Raw genomic sequence first — 12,308 nt, forward strand, 5'->3', positions numbered from 1 at the left:
ACATCAGTTGATTTTTTTTAAAATCTAAAATGAAATTAGCTAATTTAAAGCTGAGGAATCACCCTAAGCAACAAGTCTGGTAATATTTATTTTTCTTACTGAGACCAAAACCAATAATAAATTCATAGTTAGCCAGCTGATACACCTTTAAACTAAAACTACATATTTATGGGGTGTCTTTAAACACATTGTTGGTTTTGGTGTTTTTTGTTGGCAGTAAGAAAATATAAAATAACACCAGCATTATTCTTCAAATACACTCTTAAATATGAAAGAAAAAAAACACCAATATCAACTAAAGGCAAATTTAGAAAATTGAATTTTAGTTTAATTTAGTGTTTAAGCCAGTTGTGCACATTTCATGGTTATAAAACCATATTTCATTACACTTAAGTGTTTAGTGACAAAGTGTCCATCAAACTGTAATAATAAATGTTGGTGTGATCACACTAAATATTGATTTCATTCAGGTTTTTTCTTTTAATTGTTCTGTATCATACTGAAAATTAAATAAAATCAATTTGTTCCATTAAGTTTAAAGCATTTTCTCTTTACGTATTACTTTATGTATCCAGCCTCTGTTTTTAACTGTATTCTGAATTGTGTATCTGAGTTTTCAAGATAACCAGGTTTTAGCTGCATCAGTAACTCGTAAGACCACATACTCTGTCTATGCTCTGATTACTTTGAAATGATATTGTGCAGTGGCATCGGCACTGACTGGTGGTCACATACCTGCCTTCATAGAGGTCCATGTCCATGACTACTACTTCCAAACTTTCAATCTGCCTCCCGGGCACCTGTTAAAAATACATAAAACAAACATCATTTGGACTGTCTGAGAAGAGCATAAAATATATGATTATATGAATAATTATTTATTATAATATTACAACAGGGAATATTATTTTCCCAAATTTCAGCAGAGTGGCTTTGTACTATACAATAAAACTTACAAAAACTTGTCACCAACACAGTACCTGATCACTCCTCTGTGTTGCATGCAGCAAGTGCTCCGTTATTCCTCCACAGTGCAGCATCCACACTTTCTGCTCCACTGGCCATGAGTTGTTCGTCTGGGTGCCCAACCCTGGTCCTGGAGGGGCATTGTCCTGCTTTTTTCCCCCCAACTAACCATTTCCTACCCACTGCTGATTACCTGGATCAGCTTCTTATTGGCTGTACATACCAGATCCAGTGGCCCCCAAGGATCAGGGTTGGGCACCCCTAGTTTGAGGGAAAAACAATGCCTGTGCCTGAAGGCAAGGACACACAGTAGCCCTCTCCAGTACGAGATGCTTTATTCAGCAAGTGCTTATAGCTATTTTTGCCTTCACCAGGTTTATGTCTCCAGGTTGTTTCCAAGTTGATTATTTATGGTTTTTTTTGACACGTGATCTAAATAAAAAAATTCTGTAATCACTTAAGAACTACCACTATAAATTTGTAATCAAGTTTACACTTTGGTATTAGCGTGTTCACTTAAGGATCTTAGTACTATTTATGTCATCAGGACTATTTGAGAGATGAAACATTCACAATACAAATCAAGTACATAATATGCAATTTGTTGTTTATTTATTCTCGATACTGTTAGGTGACATGTGAGGGATTTCTGGAGCCTGAAATAGCAACTGTCTTCTCCACCAGAGGCCTCCAATGTGCAAAAGTGACAAATGCAGTTTTAAAGGGCCAGTGTCTGAATTCACTCAGCTTTAAACAGCAAGTCATGGCTTCTCAAGGAATAGTATTGTACTACCTCAAACAAACATCTATTATAGGGGGAAGAATTTGTCATTGGTTAAACTAGAGTTTGCATCCATTGAGATGTATGCTTTTCTTACAACGTTTTCATCATACAGTATATACACAATACAAGATAAATTAACTGCAGATAATGTTTATACATGCTTATATATTTCTGAAAAACAAATAATGAAAGCTTTATACATACAGTAAGGCATAGAATATATACAGAACTAACCTAAAGGAATTAGTATCAAACATCTGTCAAATATTCACACTGCAACAAAACAAAAAAGTTCAAAACATTTTATAGTATATACAAAAATACTTATGCAAATGCCCCTAAGAATATTTTAATAGAAAAAATAATAGGAATCTCATCAGGAGGACATCACATTATATTTGAAACATGCACTTGCCGCAAAGGGTTTTCAGTTCAGCGGTGGGCCACATGTCTACATGTTTTGTTGTTGTTTTTGGGGTAAGTGTAAATCACTGAGAAAAAGTGATACTCGGTGCAGGGATACTTGGTCTACTGCTCTCATTGGTCCTTGTTTAATACCTCAACTCTCAGCTCTGCTCTGCAAGCTTGTGTGGTCATCCCAAATGGGAGATGTACAGTACAGCATGGTCCAGTTATGACGTTTAACTCACCGTCCTTCCCTCCATCATGCTCGCTACACTTTGGACTCACTCTCTATGTTGGCAATGTCCCCGTTCCTCTCAGTCTGCTGACTCTGTCCCTGGTTGTCCAGAGTGGTCTTGGTCTCCTGACCCTCCTGCTCAGACTCTGGCAGCCCCTGCTGGCTCAGCTTACTGCCCAGTGACCATGTTAGGGGCAAGCGGGTGCGGCTGGCCATATCAGCAAGCTCTTTGGCACTGCAAGTGGGTGTGTTGGTTTCATAGATGTCGTGGAAGCTGTTGTAATCCACCTCATAGAAACCGTCCTCCAGTGTCAGGACTGGCGTGAAGCGGTAGCCCCACTTGATCTCACTGCTAATGTATGAACTCCTCGCCTGGCATGTCATGCCTAGAGACACAGTGCAACATTAGGGATTAAAAGATTATAGAAAAAGTCTAGTTTTAGTTTAGGTTTTGAGAGGTTTGTCCCTCAGCTGTGGAAATAAATATAAAGTTGCCAGTAAGCTATGCTGATATAAATCAAGCTATTTTTTTTCTATTATTTTGGCAAATTGCCACCACTAAAGCCATGCCAAATTACCTTTAGCAGTTCCTCTTTCAATTGTTTCTGTAGCTGCACAGATGACAAACCCTACACCTACTGACGCTGAAAACTTTTATAAGCCCTTCATATTGTATGTAAAATCTATAACTAGTAACTACAGCTGTCATGTAATTGCAGTGGAGTCGCATTCATTTTTAATAGTAGAAGTAAGTAAAGCAAAATTAACATAAAACAGGTGGAAGAACCTCAAATTTGCTATTAAGTGCAGTACTTCAGTAAACCTTGTTACATTGCACCAGTTTTCTGACATCATTTACTTGTGTTTTGTTTTTTAACAGTATGCTCTTTGGCTCAGCTGTCTGCAGGGAACAGAGTCCTCTGTGAGCCTCCAGCAGCTGCTTCAAAACACAGCATTCAGATATTATGTACCTGGTTCATTTTATTATGCCTGATAGACAAATGATCACATACCAGTTTATGATCTACCACAGCATGGGGCAAAAGTATTGGATGAGATACACTGTACACTCACTGTGAAACCCGCTGATCCTGTCATCTCTATTTTATACACAACATGCAACACTAAACGTTTAGATCTGTCTGTATATACATGTTTCAGGTAATATTTATTCACCCCTGTGGTGAAATCTAAGTACGATGCTTAAATACAAATCTGAAGTACTTAAACTTGAGTGTTATCTTTTATGCTTCTCTGTACTTGTACAATGAGATAAAATGTATAAAATGAAATTACATAAATGAAAGCTGCTCACATGGAGCCAGGTGCATGGTGATAGTATATAGAGATTACTGGTCAGGATGAGGATTTTATTATAACTTGAGGAGGTTTTCAAGATGTGCAGTTATGTGTCAGCATGCTGATCAGCACTAAACATGGAGTGCGGCTGATGCTGATGGGAATGTCATTCGTTTTCAGGGTTCTGGTCATAAACAAAAGTGCTTGAAAATTTAAATCTTCACCCTGAAATTGGCACTAAAAGAAAAGTTAGAGGATAGACGAAGTCAGCAGCCTTCATTCCCTGGAGAGCATTAATGTATGAAGCAAATTTTAGAGAAATCCATTAAATAGTGGTTGTGATTTTTCAATCTAGGCCAAATTGGTGGACCAACAGGCAGACTATACCAGAAGCATGACTAAAAATAGCCCATCTGAGTCCCTGTTATGTTTTCTTTAGTCAATCAAAGACACTTACTGATATTTATTGAGATGCACTGTCATGAAAAAGCAGGTCTGTGACTGAAAATGAGGCTACGTCTCTAAAGCAGGTCTATTTTCATTGTGCAGCACTGTCAAATCCAGTGAACAACTACATACATAACGTACATACTATTGTACAGCATGATAATGTCACAAACAGCTACTGTAAGTAGACAGACGCACTTTGACTATATAACTCTGATGACTCACCTGTGGCCTCGACCATCCCCTCCAGAATAACAACAATTTCCAACTCTTCCTTGGTCAGGTGGGCTTGTGAGATCTCCCAGAAGGGGCTGTTCTGATTTATCTCATGGCAGATGATGAGGGGCGAAACTAGGAAAAGCCTGTCGTCTCCCGTGTTATAACCTACATTTATGTCCGTCTGGTTTAAAGGGATGAACTCCCCTTCCTTGGTCTGCTTAGACTTGATAAGCTTAGCCCTGATTGAAGCCTCCACGATGTGCGAATTTCGGAGGTCTCCGACTCTGAACATCAGGCACAGTCGTCCATCTCTCATTGAGATGACCGCATTGGTGGAAAACACTAGTGTCTCAGCTCGCTTCTTGGGCTGCGAGATCTTAACAAACATGCAACCCACCATGAAGGCATTCACGATAGATCCCAACACCGACTGAACTAAAAGCAGAACTATCCCCTCGGGGCATTTGTCCGTGATTACTCTATATCCATAACCAATAGTGGTCTCCGTCTCAATGGAGAACAGAAAAGCTGATACAAACCCATTGAGGTTGTTGACACATGGAGTCCACTGGTTGTCAGCTATATGGTCCAGATCACCACGGACGTAAGCAATAAGCCACCACATGAAGCCGAAGAAGAGCCATGTGACCGTGTACACCAACACGAAGATGAAGAGGTTAAACCTCCATTTGAGATCTACCAGTGTGGTGAAAATATCTGTCAGATAGCGGTATGTCTCTCGAACATTCCCGTGATGGACGTTGCACTTCCCATCTTTCTGGACATACCGCTGGATCTTCTTAACCCTGTCCATTTCCACCAGCTGTTTGGGCAGGTCCTCACGGGCCTGCTTTGGTAATCTGGGCTGTCTGATGATGGCTGGGCTCTCCACATCCTGCTCCATGGGGTTTCTGGGTGGATTCACGCCTGTAAGAGAGGAAACATGATATTACTGAGAGGAAGTCAGTTGATTTTGCAATTACAGACAATGGAGACTTTCAACAGTAGAAAATATGTTAAGCACTGTACCGAACAATATATTACAACAAAAACATATCATGTTGCCTATGAGTAATTTGTGGAACTGCCACTTTAAATAAGACCTGACGAGACCAGCGCTGTTTTTTTACATTACTGCAGACTATACAGCATAGTAGGATGTAACAGTCATCCTAATCTACATAACAGTGGAGCCTAAGTGGGCAGATTGAATGGTTTTCTTTTTTTCTTTAAACCAGCTATGGAAAAAAAAATCACTTGGGTCAGACTACTACTCAGAAATTGTAAAATGCTGTTTTCACCCACGTCAGCCAGCCGACCAAATCGTTATTATATTGTTGTGATGCCACCTGACAATATCAGCATGAACTCACAGCCCTGGCCTGTAATCAGCTATATTGGCATTTAAAATGCACATTCATAGTCAAAGGCAACTAAAGGTTATCTTAACTTTAAAGCTGCACAGCCTCTGACGTTAACTGAACCGCTTACATCATCGTTTTGCAGAGGGTCAGTTCAGCCTGTACACACTGAAACACCAAAGTGGTGCGTCAGGACTGGAGGTCCTTCGGGAAAAACTCTGTTTCAGGGGGATAAAAATGTTGCTTTAGTCTGGACAGTGTGAAAAAAAAAAAGCTATTACAAATTTAAAAGGCTCAAAGGTGGATGTACTCCCAGACTGAGTGGCAGCTACAGAAACATGACATGCATGCAGACATTATCGTAAACAATAGACTCTACTCTGCCATTGTTTCCAGCATCACCACCACGTGAGCTGATTTGAGTCCACTATGCAAATTCACCAATGTACTAAGCTGTTTCAGCATGAAACTGTGCAGCTACTGTAAGGCAGAGGGAAAATGTGTCACCACCTACACTGCCAAAAGCAAATAATACTTTGTCACAGTAGTTCCCGCACAGAAGAGTGAGTGTGTAACACTGAATTTAGGTTGCAATGCTCTGTGGGTGCTCGGGAGCTCCTCAGCACCCACAGGGAAAACATACTGTAAAGTAACAGTATCTGAAGAAGATAATTGTAAATGGAAGATATCTGGAGGATTAGAAACTATGACAGTGCTGAGGTCAACTGTAGCCATTTCTAAATTTAATTTTCTTGGTATCCTGACCATCGACTTTAGGTTAAGACTACTCTGTGGTGATACAAGCACTTCATTTTGTTTTTACCCTATGGAGCACTGCTCTAAGACCTAAGAACAAGAAGACGTTCAGTGTAGCACACGTTAAACAACAAAGCTCTGATATCTGCAGCTTTAATCCCTAATTACAAATTAGGATTTTTGTAGACAAAACATATAAAGACCTTCTAAAATATAATGCTTTGACACAGATTGAACTACAGTACCAAACAAGATCTACAAAAAGAACTGAATTGATTAATTAATGGACAGAAAAATAATTACTATTTATTATTATGTAATTTCATTTCATTGGTTCCTTTGCTGCCTTTAGTTTTTTTTTATTTTAGTTTTTGATAATGATGATGTTTGGACTATTATTAGAAGATGAATCCATATTGAAAATATATTTGCATGTATTTCCAGACTCCAGCTATAGATTCGCTCCATCTCTACCAAAACATAAGAGCAAAATACTATTAAAGCCTGAGTAATGAAACGCTAATGAAATAACATTTAAGAGTTTAGTAAGAGCCAAAGGGGTTTTATTTCTTCATTGAGCACTTTTACATTTAAAACTGTACTTTAATATTATTTTTGGTATACTTTTACCAAAGTAAGTAAGTAAGTAAGTATTTAGATTCGGGACTTTTAATTTTAATGGAGTAGTAATTTCACAGTGTACTTTTACTTAAGTAGAGAATCTGAAGACTTCTACTAAGACTGCTCAGAGCATGTTCCTTCAGGAGCTAAGTCGAGCACCACTAGGGTAAAAATAAATCCATGGCACGCTTGAAATGAAATACAGCCGAATTGTTATGTGATCCTCCTGACTCGACTGTCACATCAAGAGTTTTTTTTTTTTTTTTTTTCGTCCTGCTGCGCTGTGGACTGTCAGATCAGAACAGATCTCCTTTACTCCGCACACAGCCTAAGCCACCATCAGTGTTTTTACCACTGGAACAAATGGCTGTGTTGAAGACGTTGTGCTCTCCATTCACAGGGGAATATTATGAGCTTGAGCAGCGCTGGTTTCCCTGGCAACGCACAGCTCAGTCTACCAAGTGCTCACAATATAGCAGGAATGTGGTGGACGAGGCCACAGCATCGGATAACATTTGTCTGTTTCATCCTGTTTCAGAGGGCCCGGGGAAGAACAATGCACTGCATCTGCTTTACGCATAAAGCTGTCATTCATGTCACATCTGTTTCTTTTTGTTTCTTTTTTTTTTTCATAATAGATGAATATCTGTGAATAGAAATATTATCATACAGGCTTGTTTAGTGCACTTTATTATGGTACTGACAGTAAGGAAACAACAAAGCCCGATATGATCAATAACAGGTTTAATTGTTACTAGTGCTTTTATTAACTCTTGCATCACGTAGGAAAGAATTAAATTAAAGCTGCTATAGTTGACTTTTTTATATTAACAGTGGATCAAGCGACTACATATATGTGAAAGGCAATGAACCCCAAGAAAATGATCTATAGTCTCATTAAACCCTGTGGAGGATTTTATTGTTTTTTAACTTATTTTGTTTTACAACTCAGAACTTTACTTTCATCACTCTATCGCACTGTTCTCAAAGCTCTTTAAGAACAAGCAGCTGCATCAATAAACAGACGGCTAAGGACTAACTGGGACTGCGACTAACTGGTGAAAAACAGTGGAACATTTTACATCTAAAGAGCCAGGTAGTTTTTCTTCCAGCAGTTGGTAGAGACTAAATCAGAGTAAAAAGGAGAGTGAACAGCAGGGGAACACAAATATGATTTTAGATAAATAATGCTGGATGTGTAAATCAGCAGCTAAGACCAGTTGAAAGTGTCGTGGTACTCGGTTTACTGGCAGAGACAATAATGCCTATATACTCAACAGAATAAAAACTATGTTGTGACAAATTAGGATGTGTTCTTGTATCCACCATAATCTGATGGTTTTGTTTATTCTCTATCGTCGTCATAAATTCAGCTAAAACCTTCAGTGCCAAGTTCTAACAAGTTGCGAACACATCAGCAGACACTTATTTTATTCATGATTCAGTTTCTAATTCTCTTTTCAATTAACTCTGCTGTGTGGGGGACACTGTTAACCAGGTAGCTAGATCCAGATGTGGCCAAAATCAAGCTGAGGCTGCATAGGGACACGTGCTATTTTTAGGCTTAGCTACAAACAGCTGAGCACAGAAAGTAAAGATGTCCCATGCGAATAATGTTTAAATCTTCACATGGTAATTTTCTCAGATGAAAATGATGAAACTGTAATTTGAACTGTTTACATAGTAGATTTATACGTTACTAACTTTACTAGCTAAGACGTTTCTTATGTTTTAATGGGGCAGCCAGATTGAGTAAAGACTGTGCTGCTGTAAATAATAATAACAACATTGCAGCAAACACAATCCCTTCTCTCCAGAAAATGCACTCTCTCATTAATGGTACAGTGAAACAACTGCTGCTATTGTTTTCTGACTGGGAAAAACATAACATCTTCAGCTGGACTCCCGAGCAGGTGAAGTTCTGGTGGGTGTTGAATTATGTTACCAACCTAAATGTTGTATTATTTCCAGGATATTTCCTCCAGAAATTGACCGAGACACTGAAGTCGGTCGGTTTCTGCTCCCCTCTGTTTGCAGACTTGACCGGGTAATACCACAAACAAACTCCGACGGCTTTTAGCAGAGGTAACAACAAACCCAAGCAACTAAATAGTATTGGATAAGAATATGATTTCAGTAGGCATTAGCACACTTATTATTATTACTGTTATTTAAGATTGTACAACAAATGTAGTAGGAAATGACTGGTAGAGTTTAATTACACTAGAACAGGTCTTATAAGAGAAAGACAATATTTAAACAACATCTAGTTACTTTGCAGAAAAAGCATCGTTAAAAATCAGCGTCTTAAAATTAAAGCGAGTTTGAAATGACAGATTTTATTATTTGCAGATTTTCTTATTTATTGCTTTTCCCAGAGTTTCTCTATATTTTACTTTACAAGACAGTCTATAGATTAACTCGGCTTATTAGCTGGTTAGGAAAATCACTACCGACAACATCTCCAAAAATCATTTTCACATTAAATAGGAGGTGTTTCTAAAAGAGGATATTAGTTATTTTTATGAGCCACTACTGCTTTCTGTTGCTGACATTTGAATCATCTCAGGATGTTTACTGATAAGGCCCTAACATTAAAGCTTCTAAATGACTTTCCATATCTTCTCTCATCTAAATCTTGCAGGACTAAATCTTTGTAGTAGACTGTTTCTTTTACCGTGGTGATTATAAAGCTTTATTATCTAATTTTTAATATGACCCCTGTAACTGTTTTTATTAATACTCTGTGGATTGTGGTTATCTGACTTCATTATGTTGCTTGTGCAGATTTATGAATGTTCCTTGTTCTTAGGTCTTTCTTGAAAAAGAAATCTCAACCTCAAGTTTCCTGATTAAGGTAAATAGGAATAAATACATAAATACAATTCATTGAATCAAATTTGTTCATGCCACAACCTGATGAACAGCTGAATACTAGAGTAAAATGGGTCGGTACCATTTTCTGATTAGGGAATGGTTTTCAACCTGTAATTAATGGCTTTGAATAATAATATCAATGCAAATATTATTATTATAGGCTGGCATTAACAAAGGGTCGTGGGTTTCTCAGTTTCTAAGAATCCATTAGAGAATGTTGCATTTCTAACAGTCCTACGAGACTGCGACTGTAAATGTAGCGTATAAATGGATTTGCGTCCAGATGTTCTGCAGCACTTTTTCAGAGGGTAGACCATCAAGCAGGTCCACAGGAGGGGTCTTTCTAATGAATTAACGAGCCGCAAATACACAAAATGTGTCATGTTGGAGGGGTATTTTTCACAAACTGGCAACCCAAAGCTTGTTCCTATCAAATATTTTCTAAATATGTTAATTGCAGCTTGTGAACCATTTATTATTGGCATCTTATCAGAAGGATCAAAACGTCTATAATGTCCATTAAGGTCAAACACAAAAACAACATTTTTTTTCTTTTCAGTTTTACATCCATAATGATCTGGTCACTTAAGCACCGCTTCTGCCTTTACCCACCAAAATTTGACACTAACTTTTTTCTAGGGAATAAACCTGAATTATCTAGTTGGAAGATAACTGGCTCCACTGTTGTTGGTCTGCAATAGGTAAATGAAGATCACTTGCATTTTTAAACTCCCCACATGGACTGAAATACAGTTTTGTTAGGCATAACAACAGGATTTTGTTATGGAGCAGGCTAGGCTACATGATGGGATCAGGTGCATCTGCAGGAAGCACAGAACAAACTAGCGGGCTGGAGATTTCCCGTTGTCATGGAAATAAAGGTGATCCAGACAATAATAACAGCCTCCAAAAAAAGAAAAAAAAAAAAAAAAATTGCATGGCTGATTTGCTGCATTTTGTGTGTGCGCCGGTGAGGCTCGTTTAGCAGCCTCATCTTTGCTGTAGTGATGAAGTGAGGCCGTGGGCCTGGAACATTTTTCTTCAGCACCTTCCAGTTTCTTCCACCTACCAGGCTGCTTCCCCTTCATCATGTCACAGGAGAAAAGCGGCTGCTGCTCCACAGCCAACATTCATATTCATATCTAGCTGCGTGATTTCTTGCATAGGGCTTATTTTCTTAATGATCTAATTCGCCTTGCACTGTTATGTAACTATCCACCCCCACCGCCCCCCATATAACATTTAACAAGCTATCATCGCTACAAGGAGCAGTGGAGGGAAAAGGTGCATACCTCCTGCAGCTGATCAGTGTTCACTCCCCGGGTCATTTTAAGCCTCTTTGGTCCCATGAAAATTCACCGCTGGGCTTGTAGTTTGTGATTATCAGGTCGCTGTGCGAAAGCCGACTGAAGAACAGCCACTAATTCCCCCTTTTCTCCATCCTCTCCACAGAAAAGGCATCGGCCGTCAGCCTCCACCCCTCAGCTGGGAGAGAGACATAGGTGAGCACTGAGAGAGAGAGAGAGAGAGAGAGAGAGAGAGGCAGCGGGAGGAAGAGAAATACTGTGGAGAAAGAGAGAGAGAGAGAGAGAGAGAGAGAGAGAGAAAGAGGCGGAGAAATAAGAAAGGCTGGATTGCCTGTGGGTAAATCGGACAACTGCCCGGGGGGCCCCAAACCCTCAGGGGTCCCCAAAACCCTGGGACCACTAGACATCATTAGGAACTAATTCCATAAACGAACACCAGTGGGACCCATTGTTTCCGGTCCTTCCCTTTCTGCTCCGACTTTTTTTTGTCTGTTTGTTGTTGTTTTCAACATGCAAGTTAGCATTTTTTTCCATCAAAGGAAACAACACAACAAATATTTTTCTTTAAAATAAACAAATTAGAATTTAAGTTTGTATTAAAACAGCTTCAATTATTAGGATATAAACTACACAAAACTACATTTACCAACATACTGCACTTAAGTACAAACCCGAGATATTTGTAGGCCCACATATATTACTTTCATGCTGCTTTCTATTTCTACTCCACCATAACTGAGAGGAAAATATTAGTCTAGTCTTCACTCCATTATTACTATTTCAGATTTAATTAGCCTACTAGTTAATTTGCAGATACACGTTAGTGCACAAAACATTTGGAGAACTTATAATATACACAGGACATTATATAAGATGTGTGATGGAGTTTAAAATACAGTACCTCATAATACAGAGCTGTCCATGGTGCTGATCCTAGTCCTGGATTCTGTCTGCCTTCAGCCCATGTTAGTGGGATGTTTGCTGCCAATGGGAAGTGAATGGGTTTAAATATTTAGGTTTATTTAAAAAGT

The 12,308-nt window shown here is 38.8% G+C and overlaps 1 protein-coding gene across 1 annotated transcript; it reads right to left on the bottom strand.

Annotated features, from left to right (window-relative positions):
- Positions 1 to 1,137: 1,137 nt before the first annotated feature.
- Positions 1,138 to 12,235, bottom strand: kcnj6 (potassium inwardly rectifying channel subfamily J member 6). Its single transcript, XM_026328175.1, has 4 exons — positions 12,179 to 12,235; positions 11,263 to 11,455; positions 4,362 to 5,282; positions 1,138 to 2,776 (listed from the first exon to the last, which is right to left on the bottom strand). The coding sequence occupies exons 3-4, from the start codon at positions 5,257 to 5,259 to the stop codon at positions 2,424 to 2,426; spliced, it is 1,251 nt and encodes a 416-aa protein (XP_026183960.1). The 5' UTR covers positions 5,260 to 5,282; positions 11,263 to 11,455; positions 12,179 to 12,235; the 3' UTR covers positions 1,138 to 2,423.
- Positions 12,236 to 12,308: the final 73 nt, after the last annotated feature.

This window comes from Mastacembelus armatus, chromosome 14, assembly GCF_900324485.2.
Source record: "Mastacembelus armatus chromosome 14, fMasArm1.2, whole genome shotgun sequence".
In the NCBI taxonomy this organism is placed as follows: Eukaryota; Metazoa; Chordata; class Actinopteri; order Synbranchiformes; family Mastacembelidae; genus Mastacembelus; species Mastacembelus armatus.